The sequence below is a fragment of the Lepisosteus platostomus genome, chromosome 8, assembly GCF_059453375.1.
Source record: "Lepisosteus platostomus isolate fLepPlt1 chromosome 8, fLepPlt1.hap1, whole genome shotgun sequence".
NCBI classification, from domain to species: domain Eukaryota; kingdom Metazoa; phylum Chordata; class Actinopteri; order Semionotiformes; family Lepisosteidae; genus Lepisosteus; species Lepisosteus platostomus.
The window spans coordinates 44,724,883-44,746,302 of record NC_142618.1 but is presented as its reverse complement, the minus strand read 5'-3'; the positions used below and the strand labels follow the sequence as shown (position 1 = coordinate 44,746,302).

The following is a 21,420-nucleotide window of genomic DNA, read 5'->3' as shown; positions in this document are numbered from 1 at the left end:
GGCAGAGGAATCCTACTCCGTTGGGCCCCTGAGCAAAGGCCCTTAACCCCAACTGCTCCAGGGGTGCCGTATAAATGGCTGACCCTGCGCTCTGACCCCAAGCTTCTCTCCCTGTCTGTTTGTCTCATGGAGAGCAAGTTGGGGGTATGCGAAAAGACAAATTCCTAATACAAGAAATTGTATACGGCCAATAAAGTGATCTGATCTTATCTAATGTGCCTGTAGCACATTGACAATATGGACCCTGTTTGAACCAAGGTGCACCAAGGGCTGAATGAAATACCTGTATGTACAGTAGGTTCTGGAACACACAAGTTTACATAAAATATGTTGGTCTAGCTGATTATGCAATTGTGACTGTCCTTTGCACCATTGACACCCTGACACATTTTTAACTTCTCAGTTGGAAGTCAGTTACCCTCATTTTCATGATATTAACGTCTATAGTAGTTGTGCTAGGGTGTATCCTGGAACTGCTCTCTGTCTGAAGTCTCACAACATTGTGAGAAAAATCCACTTCTCCAGACTTTGAAGCATCCGTAGCTAGTTTTTATTTCTCTGGCAGCTGCCTAAACAATTAAGTTGATCTGTCATTTCTACATGATGTTTGATCCCCGGCACTTGTTTTTTTTATTTCAAAGCAAGAACTTAATTTACATTTTAAAGTTAGTTTTAATTAAGTACCTGTTTTTGGATTTTTGTGCCTTGTTGACCTTGATTCATTACTTTCCCAGAGCTGCCTATCCTTTTCATTTGTAAATGAGATTTCATTTCTAAATTTGTGCATGGCTTGTACTCCATTTCATATGATGTGGTTTATACACAGTATGTGAGTACATCCTGAAAACTAATGACAACAAAAATCAGATGGGAGAGAGAGATGTAAAGCAAGGAACATACAGTACAGTGCAATATTTTACATACTTTCTATGTGAATAATACCATGCAATCTAAGCTTAAAACATTCCACAGCTATGTAGAAAAAACTAAAATATTACTTTATACTGGATATACATTTCTTCAGACTGCATGATTCAAAAATGTCATATGAATACTAATACATTACAACCGGTAGGATGAATCCAAACCCTCCATCTCACGAACCTTGCTAAAAAACCCTTACTTGTTGATCTACACCACCTGTTCAGCAGTGTCTGACCACCTCATTAGAATTGAATTACATTTTTAATTGGGTTAGATCTATCCTGACTCAGTCTGCCCCTATAGCTGTTGAGACAAATACTGCAGACTGCAATATATTGCAGTCCCTCTGGACTGACGTAGAAGCACGTAGAGTCTTGCAATTTCTGATCAAATTGGCTTCTCTTGCAGTAACTAATAGGCTGTTGGACTTCTTAATCTCTACCACTGTCGAAGAAGCACTCCATACCTTTATATCACATTTCAGTCTTACTCTATAAGCCCACTACTGTTGTAGAAGTAAACTAGAAAATGAAAATCTCTATGAAAATATGAATGCTATTATTAATTTATTCAAAAGACAAAATATTACAATATAACTTATTGTTAATAGCCTTATTGTATTGAAATATATATAACTCAAAAAGGTTGTGTCACATACTCTTTATGTAGTCTAACACAGTGCAGGATAAATAAGCTTTAAAAGTGCAACATAACTAAAGGCAGATGTGATACAAGGTTACTCAATTAACTTGTCTGCATATGGTATTAGGCAAAGCTGTGATATGCCTACAGGGAATGTTAGAGTTCACCTGTCCTTTTTGCATTCCCTATTACCTCTTACAGTAAGTACGAAATCACAAAAATGTGTCAACATGTGTCATTAATAATGTGTCCTGGTGGGTAAGCAGATGAGAGCCTGCTGTAAGAATGCTGTAAACATCGAAATGTGAAGTCAGTAAAGCATTCAGGCTTGTCTATCCACCATTGTTCACCTCCTACCAACTAACAGGAAACGCCCATGATCAACCCAAATTCAGTCAATCACATCCTGCAGCCCATGAGGGCTACCAAATTCTTCACCATGAAGAGATCCCCCAGCACGATGGACAATAATAAAATGATAAAACCCTTAGCTGTGCCAAATGTAGGGAGACAGAAGAAAGCTTTTGCTGAGGTCTATGTGTAAGCAGTAGTGTAGTGGTGATTACGTATCAAATACTGATGCCAGGTTTCAGAGCTGGGCTGTTGTTAATGATAATCTCACTGTACAGTATTACACATTTCTATGGAATATCCTTTCTACGAGAGAAAGATTTTTTGATTCTCTTCCAATCCAAACTCAAAACTTACCTTTTTACCACAGCCTACGTCTGACGGCTCTACATTCTAGCTGTACCATATAAATATGTTCACTCATTTATTTTTTCTTTTACTTTTTATAGCACTTTTTTGTCTTTTTTATCACTATGTACAGCATTCTAGAGTTTGGAAAGGCACTTAATAAATCAAAGTTGGTATTATTTTTATTACACATAATTCTTAAATCTGTGCCAAATCTTTTAGCACACTATCTGTTTGACAGAATGACAGGCAGCCCAGGTACTGATCATAATGCAGAGTCAGATAGAGAGAGTCCCCTAAGTATATTTTTACATATAAATCACACCTCGTGTGACTTTTGAACTTTATCATCAGAAATTCTAAATTTAACTGTCAATTTTACGTTTCTTAGGAAGAAATCAAATTATCTTGGATTCTGTGTTGTGTCTTTCAAAAAGCTCCCATCTCAAAAAGCTGCTCGTTCCTTCTCAATTGTTTTGTAAATAATTTTATGAAATTACTCTCTCTCTGTACTTTATCATTTGACTGACTTGTAGAGCGATAGGTCTGAAAATTAATATGCACAGGACATGCATACAAGCAATCTGCTTCAGGGTTTCTGGACAAAGTTTGCACATTAGATTGTGAAAGCATTGTTTTTTAATTTACTCTAAGATAAAATAAATGAAGGTGCCTGGTTAGTGTCAGTGCGGCCTAAATTCTGCGGGGGTTGTCTCCAACTGCAAAAGATAGCAAAGAGTCCCAAAATTAAATGCCAAGACAGAACAGGAACAATAAAACTAAAATTTCCTTCCAGGACTGTTCTGTTATTAATATCCATTCACTGTATCACCAGAAGCAAAAAGAATTTACCTTTGTGGGCAAGGCAAGCCAAAATCTATACTGAAGCTTTAGCATCAGAAACAGCTGCCAGCACTACTTACATGCCCTACTGTTTTTCACTTTCTAGTGCAAACTGTTGTGCCCCTAGGAAGGTATTACTGTGTGCTTTTTGGAAGAACAGAATAATTTTCTAAGGAGTATGAAATGAAGTCCTCCATTAGTTACAAACAAATTCCACTGCACTGCAAATGCTGCAGGCTCTTACCAATTCAAGTACACTAATGTTTAAAACTACATGCAGCAAGTGGTCTTCAATCCTGCATTCACAAAACAATACTGCATATGATAATCTTCTGACACTCTTCGGCTAATGAAAGCATGTAAATTGCACTCATTGTGCTTTCTGAGAAAGAGACAACCAACTCAAAGTTCACATCAACCAAGCATCTGAAATAGCTTAAATAGGTCCTGTACATTTAAATGTATTTCTCTTGTTGTCAAGTACATTTTGGGGAATTTCATTTTGAAAGTCTTAATGCCAAATGCACAGAGAGAATAATAACAACCAAAGTCAAATGTTATTAAAAAATAACATTGTGGAGTCTACGAAAAGGTTAAAAATTTTTTGTAACCGAGTCTTAGTCTTGCTTGGCTTCTATTAGTTTACTGAGCTAAATTTGCTTACAATTAACCACAAAATGTTGTGTAGTCCATTGCTCCTTTTTCTGTGTTTTAAATCAATTGTTCTTAAATTACACTGTTCTGTTGATATGGTGACATGGCCTGGTGCTTTCAATCCCTTGGGTCATTCATTATGACTACCTTTTTTATAATAACAAATAACTTTTAAATAATAAGTTACTGAAATTAATGTTTCACAACATTTCACAACAATAAATAACTGACATAAAATGTAATTACTGAATTAAAAAAAAATAATGGAGAGCATGGTGGTGCAGTCGTTAGCATTGCTACATGCCATCCCTGGGGCCTACAAGGAGTTTGTGTGTTCTTCCCGTGTTTGTGATTATCAATGAGTGTTAGTTTCATGTGCCAACCTAACACTGCACAGTGCAGGAATTAGTTGGGTTCAGGAGACTACCCAGCCTCCTCAGCTATCTGTGACAGGTGGATAGTGACTGAGGGACATACAAACAGGAAGAGAACAAATAAGGTTGTTCTGCTTCATGGGAGTAGAACTCAAGTAGGCCAGATGGTGAGACTAGTGAGAGATGCCAAGCAGAAAACCAAGAGACAGAAAAGAAAGCCCGTGACTTAAAAAGACGGTGAATAATACTGTAATATAATACTTTGGCTCCTATATTACTCTGTGGGTGTTTACAGTATGTTTTGTGTCAGTAAGCAGCTCACAAACAGAATATGACAAAGCTCATATTCTGATGAACAAGCTACAGTATGTACAGTATTGTGATATTACAGTATGTATTATGTTTGTTTTTATGGAAGCCAATGTACTTGCAGTGCCATATGTAGTGACAACAGTCTTGAAAACAATAAAAGCATTTCATGGTCTCCAGTTACTGTTTCCCTCTGCTTTGTGTATTCAGATCTTACCTGCCCGTTTCTCTAATATGGGCATGAATTATTCTAAGATATTATAGGGCATAAATACAGAACATGTTGTTAACCAGAATGTGTAATCTGGAATTATGAACAATTAACATACCAACTTCAATTCAATACAGTTTATGTGGAAGGCTATACAGTTTGAATAGATCTTTAATATAATAATATGGAGCAATAAGAGTATTACAGTAATGTAATCCAGAAGTAATAAAACCATTAACTAATCGGTCAGCCTCAATTAAATGCAAAGTCAGTCATAACGATAGAAAATTTTATGTGTGTAACACTGCAGAAAAGAGCCTCAGAAGTTAAAAGGGGATCCAAAATGTCCCAGATAAAACAGGCAATATCACTTCATATTTGTCCAAATCCATAGGGCAAGGTTTTATTAAGAATTCCCTAATGGTAAGACCAATAAAGCAATATTAGAACCAGATGCAGTACAAACATTGGGTATTCAACTATTGATAGTTTATACATTAAATGTATACCATGCACCATGCAGCTGGATAATCTGATATGAAATATATGGATGAAAAGTGTTCCTTTTGTCAAAGGTACCAAACCAGAACCTGCAGGAACACCGGTGAAGTAAGGCAGCAGGAAACAGAGGAAAATGTACCAAGAGAGATTATCTTCTATTAAAAAGATAGGATCTAAATAAGCTCAAAGCTTTGCGATGACAACCGTTTTGTGTAATTTAATGTTAGATACCACAAAAAACAGTCTTAGATGTGGAAAGAAGCTGTTATGCAAATATTTTATATACAAAATTAAATATAGTTATGTGTTTAATTATTATACGGTAACTGAAAAATAGTTTAGTGGATATTTTTATTGAAAACTCTAAACATGTAGCTTTTCCCACCAACAAATGTTTTATGGTATTTAAACTTTAAGCTCAACATTTTGGTTTCCAAGCTGCAAAAATACAGTAAGTTACATGGTAGACATATTCTGATTACTATAAGTAATAAAAACTAAGTGGATACTTGAAAGCTCATTAAAAGTCCTAGAATCATAAAAATATCATCAAAATAAGGACTAGGCTGAAAGTTAGCAGTTTCTTTCTTGTTTTGTTGCACTTGAGAGAGCTGTTAGCAAAACAGAGCATGCTTCTCCACTGGTGCACAATAATTTGTTTTTTCACTTAATCGCTTGTGGAATAACACTAAAACATGGAAGGAAGGAGTCTGAGTGAGAAACAGAGAATAAAGACTGAGGTGGGTGAAGACATAAGAAAAAATGACGCCTCTAAATAAGCAATAGCGTGGTGAAAAGCAGAGAAGCAGCCTAAATGAGATGGCTGTAGCTATCCTTAAAACTTAACAAACACATCCATCATTAGATCAAAGAAGGCTACAGACAGCTGGGACTGTGTATCCTGAAACACAAATAAGCACATTCTCAAAAAGGTATTCTCTACTACTGTATCTTCAGTTCTTTTAAAATATGTAGAAAGCACAAAACACATACTGAGCACCCAGACAAAGAGTCATAGAATAGAGCATTGCCTCCCTTAAACTCTTTTTAGCAAATATCAATTTTGTCTGGACTTAAAATACCATCTGTGTAAATTGCCCAACATGTACTGTACATATTGAATACTGGGGCGAAAATGTAGAGGTAAAATATGGACTCATTTGTTCCTTTAGTTTAGCTTTTATTACTCATTTGGTTTGCAAAGGCTCATTAACCTAATTAATCCAAGCTGGTAGTATTTTAGTAAACCAGCTTACTAGAAAATGTTAGGTTTCTATTCCAAATATATATGACTTCAATTCCACCTTCACCAGGTAAACATCGTGCCTTCCCCAAAACTGGTTTCTGTGATAATTTACACACTATGCATAAAATGCCAATTAAATCAGTACTTGATTTTGTCCTGGGGAAAAAATGAGGTATAGTCAGTAAGTGTGGGTAAGCTGAAAATATACCAAAGGATTTGCAAAGGAAAAGGAAAGGGGAAAAATATAGAATCCACATTTGGTGGAGAAAAGAGAAATAGTACATGGAAGCAGGGAATGTTCACAGCAAGGATGACAAAAATTGTCACCCTGTCACAAATATACCACAAATATTCAAACGTGCTCCATTCACATATTCACTGCAATGAACAACACTTCAGTGCAAATATTTTTGGCAGGAAAATCATTTGACACTGTATGTCTAATAAGGATATCTGGAAAAGCAATTAATTAAGAACCAGTTTGAGTATCCAACCATCCTTATTCATCCAGTTGTGTTAAAAAATTATACAGAATTATTAGCTGAGCTTTCCCAGCCTAAGGAAAATTGTACCTCTATGGGTCTCAATTCTCAGGAAACTAACTTTCAGCAAAATAACCTGTATTTCAACAGAAACTGGAAAGCATGATTTGTTTGCCCTTCCAATAGAAAACAAACTAAGCTGTGTGATGTTATGATTTTACCTGAAAGGTGATGTTCTGATTAATATGGGACACACAGAACTGCTTCAGGAAGCGTTCATCCTCACTCCAGAAGAGTCGGATGTCAGGAATTTTGTAAAGAACCATGGCCAGCCTCTCCAGCCCCAGACCGAATGCCCAGCCAATCTTGTCTTGAGCCCCAGCTGCAAAAATACATGCAGAGTTATCAGTGTGTTTGTACAAACATACTAAGCTCACAAAAAACAGCCTAAAAAATTAAAGATTCATATTTTTCACTTTGCAGCAGGCATCTTGCCTGTATAAACACACAAAACCCTCAGCATATCAGTGTGGACTGCTGTGGATTTCCCTCCCAACAGATGGACAAAAGTTCCTACTTTGCTACTGAACACAACGACTAGCAGTACACAAAGAAAAGAAGTTGTCATACAGGCCACAGATATATTTAAAAACAGAGTCAGCACTACACTGAAAGACAAAAGTCACTTTTTCCTTCATAATACTGATTTCTCATGGACTTGTTGAGACATTGAGGTCTAAATATAAAGTATAAGCACTATTTTATATCTCTTTTCCACACTATTTTCATTTTCTTTCCTATCTTTTCTCTTAAAAATCACCACTGCATTAAGGGCTCCTCAGTGGTTTCACTAGTAAAGGCCTTTGCTCCAGGAATAGGCTGAGTTGTGTGGCTCAGACATCACAGTCTCAGCCATGACATCAAAACTGACAGAGCAGAGCTTGGACAACGTGCTAGTTAGTCCACAGGATCCTCTCATTTTTCAATATAATCCGATGGCTTGCCAGATACAAAGGCAGGAGCTGCTGCTACAAATTCTAAATTGGGTAGGTATACCAGGAAATACAATAACTGGCTATTACACATTTTAAAAAAAACAGAGAAAAACATTGAACTCTGTACTAGTTCTACCCCCTGCAAACTCACCAGACTACACTGAATTTACTTTGTAAGTTTAAAATACAATATCGAGACAGTACTTAAGTAAATATCTAATTTTAATGAACCTTACCTGAAGGTCCTACAACTATATTTCTATTTTTATTGTAGATACAGAAAATACTCAACTGCAATTGTAGTAATCAATGCCATTTTTAATAACCTAAGCACTGGGCGGAACCAAGAGGTTGCAGAATTGTGTAGTTTTTTCATTAGTATGTAATTTGAGATTTCAGCCAACCTACTCAATAATATTCCACCCCATCCCCCCCGGGCCTGCCCATACACTTTGTCAGATATATATATATTATATAAATATATGAATGGCATATATTCAAAGATATGGATTTTAATTTCTGTAAATGGGAGTTACCTAAAGTTGTAGTTTTTGTACTTTGTACTTTTTATCTACAGACGCACACTTCGATTGTTGTTAATTAGAAGGTCATTTGTCATTCTAAGACTGAGGCAATACAGGTGGCTGACGAACCACAACATAAAAAGCACAGTATGAAATCCTCATTAAAATACAATAGATCATTGCCTAGGGAAAAAAAACATGTCAAAATAAGTTTCAAATAATAAAAACACATAAGAGGAATAGTTATGGTTATCAGTCAGCCAGGGTTACCCATGGTTGTTGGCACAACAGTGATTCCTGGGGCTTGCCAGAGACCTGTAAACTTCAATTGACATTAGTCAAAGTCACATCGCTCCTCCATTTTGAATTAACTGTGATCTGAGTGTGAGCTTGCAGTATGCTTCAAGTTGAAAGGACCTCAGAAGTGGCCATTTTGTAAGGCTACTGTATGTCCTCATTCTCCTGTAATAGAGGGGGTGTCAACATAAAGCTTAATAATAAGCAATTAACAATACCGAACTGTGTGGTAACAACATACAGCAAATTCAAAAGTATTTCTAAACTGTGTTTTTTTAAAGACACAGAAGGTCAACATACAGACACCTTGCCCTTTTTTCAACTAAAGGGAATGACTAAATATATATTTTTTTGCCCAGCCTGCAATGCAAATATAAATACAATTATATCCGAAATCTTACAACACAAGACCTGCATACAAAAAAAGAAACTGAAAGGAATAGGCAGAAAGAAACCTCGAGTCACCTAATTAAAGCTCTGTTTCAATATGCCACTGAGGGTTGAGAGAAATTCAATTTCACCTTTGACTGTGTTCGTATTTCTCGCTGCCATCATTTCCAAGCTGGAAGCTGAACGCCCGTCTGCAATCCAATGCGCTTAAGAAATATAATAGAAAGTCTACAATTGATTTTCAAAATAAACCTCATTTATAAATGACAAGCCAGCAGCATTTTGTATGAAGATTGTGAGGATTCAAGGTTCAAAATGACACCCCAGGTTCACAAGCACATCACAGCCAGCAATGCAATTAGTCCTGTGCCAGTTCTTCAGCTGAGAGAGGGGGGCAGAAGGTGATCATGGGTGAGAACTCCTTGCCCATGACAACATATTACTCAGAAGTCAATACTGTGTATGAATATGCAATAAAAAATACTGTCAGATCTGGTCACAAATTAGTTAGATCCGTGGGATATTAATCAAGAGAAATGGGATTCTATTGAAAGCCCAAAGGTCCATGCGAATGTGCTATGCAAGATACATACCTTTTTAAACTAGTATTGTGCCTTCTTTGGAAACCAGTCATTATTACGTTAATATGATTACCTAATCTGTAAATTCAGAAACCCCTAAGAAGTCAGATGCCAAGAAGGAAACTGTGGAGTTGGAGTACAACAGCTGTTTTGTAAAATGGAGAGGGGCACACGTTTCCAAATTGGATGGGAAAGGTATATTCCAGGTGGCTACCAAATCTGCTGGAAAATGTTTCATTCTGAGATTGAGTTCCTCAACAGTTGGTTTTCTTGGCCTTAACAGAAAATGCATTAATTAGGTTATTGTTTAGGAAATTGATCTAAAATTTAAGATTAATTATTCTGCTGCAGTAATTTCTAAATACTTTGTGATATATCAGCAGTATTGAAATAATGACAGCATAATAACCCTTTGATGACAATATATTTAATATTTAGTTATGAATATCAACAAACTTTTTAGTTGGTTTTAAATGAGGAGTTTCTTGTTGTTTAACACAGGCACCAGAAGAGAGTTCTTCATTTCTAATTTTGGATTTGTTTCAGTTGACAGGTTTTTGTGAGAACTGAAATAGATTTATGCAGCATTTCAATTTGAATTTGTGCTCAATTCTGACCATGTCAGAAACACAGAAATGGAGAGCAAACTGACCACTAACCACAGAACATAGAAACACCAAGATACCACAGAACTGTATTTCCAGGACATTCTGGTCTACCAATCACTGTAAGAATGAACAGAGCCATAGAAGGGAAGTCATTCACTCTTAGTTTGTTGGAAAAATTCAAAGAAACTCACCACTGGATTGAATGTATTGATTACCTGACAAGAATGGCTAAGGAGTAAATGACAAAGACAAATAGCAAGATAAGCTATTCTAGAATATATTCTATATTCCAGAACAAAATAATGTAATAACAGTTACTGACCATATTCCTAGTTTTCACTTGAGTGCTCATCATCGTCTATAATTTCTGTCACTGAATGATTGATTTTTGCAATTTTATACACAAATAAGGACCCTTGAATACAAAAACATTCTGCAATATATCACAGACACATTTGAAATTACAGAAACTGCAGTAGAAAACAAACCTAAATCTCATAAATAATATATACTGTGCATATCACATAAATCCTAAACTGTGAATAATGAATACAGTACATATAGCACGCATATACAGTACACTTCTTCCTGCAACAAACAAATAAATAAGTCTTCCTAATAGATGCAGGTGTAATAAAAAAATATATTAGAAGGAAAGCAATCCAAAACAGCTATTATAAAGCATAACAATATTCCAACGAATTCATACTTTGCCATCAGAACAAGTGTTGAACCAAGTTTTCCTCTCTTGCAATAGGATATACAGTATCCTAGGTTTTCTTCACAAACACCTGAGTCTGTCCTTACACTGTTATGCCCATTCCTGTCCACTCTAAATACCTCCCAGCCTATGCAGGGAAGGTGAAGGAACTGTGTTCTACAGTGTTGTACTCCAGAAGGTTTCACTATGTATCGAGACACCATGACATCTTTGACAAGGGTAAAGAGAAACTGACTTTCATGCCAAGGGTAACTTAATCATCAGGCTCCCCACATCTGCCCGTCAAAACACTGGCACGTAAATCTTGCGTAAGCAAGAAGGGGGATGTAAATGAAAGGACAGTTTGCTGTGAGGATCCAGGCAGCAGGAGGGACTGATGTCCAGCAGTGTTGTGAGCGAGTATCGGCAAGCAAGGAAGGCACAGGCAAAAAGCACAAGTCATGGTGCTCGCTGTGCTGTGACAGTGGTGGTTGTACAGTTCTTGGCAGACAAGCAAATACTCTTGCATCGTGATTCCACTACGCCAGACGCACTGAGATTCGTACTATTTATACACCACTCAAATCATATGAGACTGAGTCACTTTTTTTTTTCTAAAACCATCCAAGGTGTTGCTTTTAACACATCACACACCACCGAGGGTGAGATAATTGCATTCAGGGAGACGTTTCAATTATCCATTCAGCAGCACCGTCATTAACAGCTCCAGAAATTAAGAAACAGATTAGCGATCAGAGAAGGTTATGGATGCGAATGAAAGGGTTTTCCAGACTTTTTTCAGTACTTTTGTTCCACAGTGTAAAACAAACTTGGCTGCTATGCTGCTTTACAACTGTAATCCTTATTATTATTAGTGCTACTTACAACAGTTATAGTCCCATCCTGGGTGGATCGAATGATAACGAACTTCATCATCAACATAAAAACAATATTATTAGCAATCTCTTTTCTGCTGCTCTGGCTAAAATATTTCTCTACAATTTCACTGCTACATCTTTTTCCTCAAGCATGTTCTTTCCTTTTGGTCTAGAAAACAATAATAGCACATACTATGTTATAGGTCAGCATGGTATTCATGCAGGTTTATTTCAGGTGCTCTGGTTTCTTCCCACAGTCCAAAGCCATGCTAGTAAGCTAGTTGGCTTCCATAAAACTGGCACTGGTGTGAGTGTGTGCATGTTTGTGTGCCCTGCAATGGACTGGCATCCTGCACAGTGTGTATCCTGCCTTGTGTCCAGTGCATCCCAGGGTAGACTCGGGGTTGCTGTGACTCTGAATTGGGAACGTGATTATTGAAAGTGATGTGCTGCTGATGATAATATGTTGTATACAAATAAATGTTAAAGCTAAGTAACCGACATAAAGATTTCTCAAAATTCCTATTCAGTGTTGCCCAATTCGAAGCTATTACTTAGTGCATATTCACAAACTACACTGTCATCGATTTTCCTCAAGCATTGTGTGTTTCTTTTATTTCTCTGACAACTAAAGGATTCTGAACAATAGTGTGGACTGAAAATGTTTAAATGACTGTATCACTGACCTGTAATCACACTTCCCACTAATCTGACCAGCATGCATTGCAGTAAAATCTGTTAGGTTAAAAAAAATGTAGCATGAAATAAACACTTGACTTGAGACAAGTCTCAGTTTCCTTATTTATTCTCTTTCTCAGCTCAGATCTGAAGAACGGACCAAGTGAATCATCACATTAATAGTAAGGGCTATTTCTTGGGTTAATCATGAAACTCTACTTGTAGTTCATTACTTAAGGATGTTTGCATTCTGTTTAAAACGCTGCCATTTACTTTGTTGTTAAGGCACATAGACACACAGTATGAGACATTACAAGTGAAATGATCTCCCTTTTAAGGTATACACAAAGTGCAAAGTGCCCTATATAATGTACCTTGAAGATGTAGTGGCCTAGGGAGGGTTGTATCTTGTAGTTTTATAGCTGGCTGCTTTTTAATAGCAAAAATAAGGGCGATCTTATTTTATCATTCAGCTGCTGCAGCCACTGCTTTCTAAACCTCACAGTGGAAGCAGTGATTAAAAGAGCCACATTCAATCAAAGCATGGCAGCAAGAGTAATATTGAATGACTGTTTTATTCTTCCAGAAACGCATTTTAAATCCTATTAAACATGGTGGGTCTCATGAAATGTCAACATACTAAAGTCTTCTTAAATATGGAGCTTTAGGACATTTTGCAAACTACAGCCACTGCCCTTCAACGCTTCAGAAGCGGCTGAATAGCAAATAAGTCTGAACTTTCGACATTTCTGTGTTGCCAGAAGTTACCATTACTTATATTTTTATTTCCCCCTGATTATTCTGTATTACTTGTGAAAATAGGTTTCACAATTTTCTGCAATTTCTTATTGACTAAGAATAATGAATAAATAATGCACTTGATAAACAATGCAGTCTGATAAATAATGGAGTGTTTTTTATCTTCTTTAGAAAATCACTACTGTACATCCAATATGGGATACTAATAGTATACTAATACTATTAATACTAATATTAATAGATAGTAATTACTGGTAGTTAGTAATGGTTGGGGGAACGCATTGTGTGCATTGATTCAGAAAATCCAGCTGGGTGAGGTGCTGTAGCTTGTAAATGACTGTTTGTGTAACCTAGTTTTGTTCGTATAGTTGTATGCAAAAATGTGGTCAAAATTGCATGTTTCTCTACGGGAAAAGTTAATACAACCTCTGCAGGACACAAGCTTAAACATGACACATTTCTGAACATCTTAATGCACACTTACTATTTATTTGCTGAATTTAACAGATTGAAAAAAAAACAAAGTGAATTAAACATCTATAAAAGTAAGTCATTTATTGGTGTGTGCGTTTTAGGTAAACAAATACTCGTTATAAAATTTGGAACAGGTCATTGGGACACTTACGGAGTAAAATGTTATTTCTTAAAGTCAATACCAAAATTCTAAAGATTTATTGTCCACCTATCTAAAAATATCAGATTTTAAAAGAATGTTCTAAACTCAGAGAACAGTATATGAAAATAAAGTCAATGGCTAAAACTTCTGAGGGCAAAATGTTAACTCGGATGGGAAATAATACTATTTCAAATTCTAGTTAGAAACTGAACTGTGATGTTGTTGTATCTTAATAACTAATTTCTATAGTGCTCTTCTACATGTCAAAGTTGTAATGCTCTAATGCTTTCTCATTAAAAATTAAAAATTGTGAAGCTACATATTCATGCCCCTAGTAGGTGTACTTTCCAGATTCTGGATCCTCAAGAACAAGCTGAGGAGAGTCAGACGAGCTTTGTAAAGCTGTGATGCATCCAACCTGGTAATCTAGCTGTACTTGGATATGCAAAAATGATCATTAAGGATAAGGATAATCAGTGAGACTATAGAGTGCTACTGTTCAATTAAAGAGCAAGTAGAAGTGTTCTGAAAATGAAGAAATAAATACAGTATCACAATGCACTGGTACTCTTTAGTGACAATGTCTTAATACATTTTTTTTCTCTTGCTGGTATATAAATCATGTTTGTAGGTTTTTGAAAAAAATCTAAAATGCTCTGATCACACCAATCTAAAATCCTTGTTTTTCCATGCTTAAATTAAACACTAAAATAGTTCCTTTATTCTGCAATATCACATGTACAAAAATCATCCAAAACTAGACATTTAAATAAAAACTGGTTGAGATTATTTCTTGGTGCAGACATCACAGCAAATAAGCTGATTTTTAAGGCAGAAAGGTACAACACGTTTCATACTGTGTAAGACTTTTTCACAACACAGATCTTGGACATAGATCTTTTAAAACATTTTTTAAAACAAGTGAGTTTCTATAGTGGGAGGTACTGGTAAATGGACTATATTAAACAGATTCCTGATGTTTACTACAGCAAATTACTGTATATTCCTTCCATCTTTGGTTCACAACACTTACTTTTTGTGTAGGGGTGTGCTTTTGTGTCAAACAAAGTCTGTCAATGTTCTCTGTCGGATACAAATCCCAGCTTCTGTAAAGAAAATGGCAACTTGCTGCCTCCATCCCGTTAAGGGCCAGAGAAAAGTATTTCACAGAAGCTGTGATGTCAGACACTAGCATAGAGGGATGTCTCCACCACATCTGCACCAATGTAGACGAAACAAGAGATCATGGTGAACTTATGTCCATTAAAACAAAATATTAAAAAATACGTGGATATGAACAATGAAAAGACAAATTGCTGCTCCCTCACATAAGCAGTGGTAGCAACAATAATAATGTGTAATTCAACCCTGCAATTTGCTTCTGAAATCACTTTCTGTGCTAAGGTCCATCAGGACACATAATCCACACACACAGGTCTTCACCCCTCAGCTGGGCCCTGGCTGTGCTGCTGAATTACATGCAGATCAGCTGGGTGAAAGGACTAAAGCTATGAAGGTGCAGCCTGCAGGAGCACTTCAAAAGTAATTACTTCAAAGGTAATTGCATTAATTTAAACTGGGCTGCAAGAATACAGTCCCACAGATCCTCTCTCCAACGAGTGACATGAATCCTAAAACACCCACTTTACATATCGTACAGAGGTTTAATAATGTCAAAGCAATCTTGAGTACCTAATAGACTTATGTGGCTGAGCGTAAATTAGTTGCTGTGTGTGCAAAAGCGAGTGTGATGTCCAATGGGAAAGAATACACCAATGCATGAAGGGAAACTAGGAAACTGCAAAAGCACAGTGCAGTAAGAGCAATAGCAGTCCACCAAGGTAATATCTAAACTGCTCTAAATATCATGGACAACAAAACTATCGCTTAAATGAATTAACAGGATGATATTAAACTATTAATAAATCTATCTAAGCAAACTCTTAGCTACACTAATCATGTGTAATGTGTAATTTGATGGATGAGGATAGACATGGGAAAAGACTCATGTTTGATACAGTATATTTTAGAAAACACTGTATGTACTGTAGCATGTAAACAATATTCATTCTTGTAAAAACAAAGATCAGCTCATACAAACAGATTAGACATAAGCATGCATGCACGCTCAGATTAATAACACACTATTGTATGCATACAGTAATTAAAACATGCTTAAGTGAGCCTTGAATGGGAAAATTAAAACATGTTTGTACAGTCCAGCTTTCTAAAAGTTTCCCTTAAGTGACTGGACCAACGTCATCTGCTATGTAGCACAGCTAATGGCTATCACAAAACAAACAAACAGGTGCTTACAGTAATTTCAGTCCCCTCCTGTTTGCAGAGCACTCCTAGATAGCTGCAATTAATTCTTATTCTTGTTATTTTAAAATGTATTTTTTATATTAAAACATTAATGATATTAATACTACCAATAATATTATTACTTCTAATACTACTATCCCTCTTAACAGGTAAGATGAAAGTAAAAAGGTATGGAGGTAGGAAATTGCTGGCTACCATGACAATTGGAGACTTAGGAGATCATTTTCATATTTCCTATTCTTATAGGTTATATGATCAATCTAGGCAAAAAATGAAACAGAAGCTTGCATTACTTTTGATTTTTGTAAATATTTTCTTTTGTGAAAAAAAGAAATTCATCAGGATACAGCTACTCAGTAGTGTGAGCGGGCAAGGGGTTCAGACGAGATGTCTGGAGACCACATTGCACAACATGTTGTGAAGAATGAGCTTGGTTACCTGTCAGGTGACAGTTCAAAACGGAAGCACAGGCAGAGGGCAGATCGTTTGAGTGCAAATTCACCACAGAAAGAAGGAAGCGACAAAACAGAGTTTTGTGAGTTATGGCTCAGACACTTCATAAGACTGTTGGGAAGACCTTTTCTAACGACTTTCAGAGAAGCTTTGAATATCGTCTCAGAGAAGAGAGGTGTGTATTTGAAAGCTGTTTCAGAAGCTAGTAAGCAGCTTACTGTATCTGTCTGGTTATGGAGGACTTATGGAGTGAGGAACTTTGGAAGAAGTTAGCAGCTCAAACAAAAGCCTGCCTGGCCTTTGTTTCCTCTTTGTTTCGGAAAGATCTTCTTTTGTTTGTGTTTTGTTTTTCCTGTAATGTATATGAAGGGGCACACTTTTGTACTTTACAGCTGCTGTTGTCAGACAGAAAGAGATCTGTCCATTTAAAAGATACCGGCAAGACACAACAACCTCAGGTGTGTCACAGTATCTAGGTGATCAATTTAACTAGGTCTTTTTTGTTGAGCTTTTATCACTGTCAGAGTGTCATGCAGAAAAAACACACAGGGTAAAGGGTAACTAAAATCATCCAGGTGGATGCTGCACATTGGTGGCGGTGGAGGGGAGTCCCCATTACCTGTAAAGCGCTTTGAGTGGAGTGTCCAGAAAAGCGCTATATAAGTGTAAGCAATTATTATAAATTATTAATATTACTAAAAACACATACTAGGACAGGCCAGAATAATCACTGGACATAAACTTTCGACTGATCCTTTCAAAATAATAAACTCACTGATCTTCCCCACACTCTGACCAAGCACCTCTGACATTGATTAGAAATTACTCCCACTCATCTTATACTTTTTTTTTGTAAAAATTTAGAAGAAGGTTTCCATAAAGCTGACTAAAGTGTCAGTGTGGCCTTATGGTCCAGAAACGGCTCACTCAAAACAAGGTTTAATTGGTCCATGATCCCACAAAACAATTTCCCAAATGCTGCCAGGGTAAGATAAAAGTTATTTTTCATAGCTAGAAAGGAAGTCACAACACCTGTGACTTAATGAGTGCCTGTGAGATTCAAGTGTTGCAAGTGAGAGCTGTGTTATTCCTCTAGCTGATATTTAACTCCAGAAGAGAATCTGCCGATGACGGAATAGGTTTAAAAAACACAAATGTTCTGTGTCTTCTGCACAAGAGTGTTCGTTTTTTTATAACAATGGGGGAAAAAATAATGGTCAAATCCAGATTTTAAGAGCCTTTTTGTTCTTCTTAAATTGGCCCATGGCTTAAAATGTAAAGGGAGGGAATATGACTACATACTGTACCACCATGATGGCAAACTGCACAACTTACTCTTCCTTAATGATGGGAAGAACTACACTCTAATATCTTGGTGCAAAGTATAATCATCAGTCAGTACAGCAATATTCAGAACAGAAACAATACAAGAGTTTCCTACAGTATACTATCCATACAGTATATTGCCTGCACCTTGCACACTGAAGCAATTTTGATTGCAATCTGTCAATTTTGGAACTGAATCAACTTCAATTTGATGTGTCTGTTGAAAATATAAAACCATATGGACCTATGATAACAAACAAGGCGTGGTGTCTTTCACTCAATCATAATACTGTATGGTCTTGTAAATAATTACATTTATTTACTTATTTTTTGTCTAAATCAGGTTTAAGTCATACTAAGTAAATAAAAACAGTTTTGAGTAAAAATGTTATTGCTTACTTCTTTTAATATTTCTTTCTTCTAAAAACAGCCTTTTAAAATCAAAAGATAGGAATTGGTGTATTAGCCTTTTTTAAATGGTGAGAGTAAATCTTCCAACTATTGTACATACCTGCTGTACTGTACTAGACTACTAGGTAGTCTGTTCAGCTTATGTAACATAGTGAAATAAATCGTTTTCCATTTATAGATAGTTACAGCATATGCCTTACATCTTGTTTAAATTCATCAATGAATTCATCAACCAATCAGGGCTTGGTTAAGCAGGGGTTGGATAAGAAATATATTTACTCCAGAGCTCTTATGTTTCCAATACTTCATATTTCAAAGACAAAATGTACATTAGCTATGGATAAAAAATGTGATTTCCACATAGATATAAAGATTATACTACCAATTATTATTAGGAAATGTCATTCTACAAAGGACTGTTTAACATCCAGAACTCAAATTAAAGTAGAATTCAATTACTCTGAGGATGAAGACATTTGCTTAGAAAAACCTTTGGTGAAAAAAAAGGTTAAGTCCCCAAGCCATTTTCTACTGAGTTTAAAAAAAATCAGACCTCAACGAAATATGGCCAGAGCTCACCAAATCTGAGCTCAGAAACAATACAGTATAATTTTCCAAACTGAAATTACTAGTAATAACTATTTCAACAGAAACATAAAGTAAATTGAATGTGGATCAATTATTAATCTACTTATTATATAATTATAGAAATACAATACACAGACAAATTAAAACAACTGCATCTTTGGCTCTGAACAAAGAAGAATGAATGAGGTTGTGAGACAACTATGCAAAATCCTAAAGGTTCCAACAAAATGAACCCATAGAGTTTCTTCAGGATGAAAGCTAACACATGAGCAAGTGAAAATTAAGAGGAAATCCTTGTAAGACAGCAATCAGGGGTACCATCAGTGGGTGAGATTCACACCATCCACTGTCGCGATAAAGCCCATTCCATCATTGAGGATACTAACTCATCCCCGGCACAAACTGTTCTCCCCCCTGCGCTCTGGCAAGCGGTACCGCACTAGGCGCCGTCCTTCGGATGAGACGTAAAACCGAGGTCCTGACTCTCTGTGGTCATTAAAAATCCCAGGGCATTTCTCGAAAAAAGTAGGGGTGTAACCCCGGCGTCCTGGCCAAATTTCCCATTGGCCCTTACCAATCATGCCCTCCTAATAATCCCCATCTATGAATTGGCTACATTACTCTGCTCTCCTCCCCACTGATAGCTGGTGTGTGGTGAGCGTTCTGGCGCACTATGGCTGCCGTCGCACATTGGTGGTGGTGGAGGGGAGTCCCCATTAACTGTAATGCGCTTTGAGTGGAGTGTCCAGAAAAGCACTATATAAGTGTAAGCAATTATTAATTATTATTATTACTATTAAAGTATGGACCACTGGGCCTAAGAACAGCCAATTGCAGTACACATCCTTAACAGCTAACTGCAATGCCTCAGACTCAATGCACGTCTGCACTGTGCACTTTTTGGTCTACCATTTTTTTCACTACTACATATTTGTTGTTTCCACAGCGTATCTATTGCTCTGGTTGTGATTCTTCATTATGTTGGCAATGTACTGTCTACATGGTGTGGTGTTGTCTGTTTTACTGCGTACTGTATGTCCCAAGAGATCAGCACAAACACAAACTCAAATGCACACGTACTGTACATATGGCAATAGACTCCTCTACTACTTTACACTAAGGTTTGTGGGAGTCACCCACCTAAACTGAGGAAGTACATTCCCTGGCATAATTTAAGAAATGACCCAATGAACATGTTTCTGGTACAAAAACTTGCAAAGTGGGCTGAATGACCTCTTCCCTTTCTTATATTCTATACAGTGGAAATACATATTAAAGAGGAGAGGAAAATGGAAAATAATAGAATGCGTGTTTTTTTTTTCTGTAATGAACTGTAAGATACCATCCCTAAGACACCCTTGCACGAAAAAGGAGATGAAGTGCCTGCCAGCTGAATGTTTCAAGAGGCACATTAATATCCGGGACTTGGAAAGCGAGAGACAACAGCAATAGAATGCCGAGAGCTCTCCTGGGGATCCTTAGTTAACAGGAGCTGGGGGAGGAGGACAGGTCCTGGGGGTCACCTCACCAGGCGGATTTCCATCACTGGAGATGCTGGGACAAAACTATCACTCAATTTGCTAAATAGCTCCTATCAGAGGCAGAGCCTGGTTTGATTTGTTCAGAGTGAGTGAGCAGATCCATCTAATGTGCGCAGACCATAACCAGATATAGGCACGGGAAGCAAATATAATAGAACGAAAATAAAAAAAAAAACCTTCAGGTTTTTAGACACAGCCTGGACTCAGAAATGATTGAGCCTGGTTGATCAAAGAGAGGTGTTTCCTGCAAAGTCAGAATAAACAGCTTAAGTAGCACAACATTCACTTGTTGGACTTAATTCATTTGCTGAATTTATTTAAGGCTGTACAGTAGCTGAGCGAGTAAACCATAAGCTTCATCGCCTCAGTGGTAATTAGGAACACGTGTCTAAAAGACACTGCTCCTTTTGTCATAGACAAGACTCATTACGCTACAAATCTACTGATGGTATTACAACCAAAATTCTGAAGGCTAAATACATTTTTAGCATTTTTACCCCTTAAGACACACTTCCTTTGCATATAACAGCTACAAACACTTTTTTTCCGGCTTATCTCTTTGTACCATTGGAATGTTTTACTCAGTCAATATTTTAAAATTACATGCCGTGTTTTTCCATGATGACAACTAAAAGTCATGTTAATGTTAATTGCAAAATTTCACCCCTCCATCCATTATCAGTACACTGCTGATCTTGATGGTCTCGTGGTAAGACAGAACTTCCTGGAAACACAGGACGGACGAAGGATTGAGCGCACACAACAGCTCTACCTCTGGTTGTGATATTAGTGCTTTCCAGGGACACAAAGAAAGAGACAATTTACAAGAGCCAATCAAACTTCAAAAGTACCTAAATCCATTTAC

General features: G+C 36.8%; 1 protein-coding gene across 3 annotated transcripts in view; it reads right to left on the bottom strand.

The window, feature by feature from the left end:
- Positions 1 to 21,420, bottom strand: part of fars2 (phenylalanyl-tRNA synthetase 2, mitochondrial) — a 192,858-nt gene that overhangs the window by 83,780 nt on the left and 87,658 nt on the right. For 2 of the 3 annotated variants that reach the window (XM_088643636.1, XM_088643637.1), the window contains 2 exons: positions 9,223 to 9,297; positions 7,107 to 7,267 (listed from right to left, as the gene is read on the bottom strand). In XM_088643636.1, coding sequence (XP_088499762.1) covers positions 7,107 to 7,267; positions 9,223 to 9,297 — 236 coding nt within the window. The remainder of the gene's footprint in view (positions 1 to 7,106; positions 7,268 to 9,222; positions 9,298 to 21,420) is intronic. The other variant, XM_088643638.1, reaches the window with a different exon arrangement.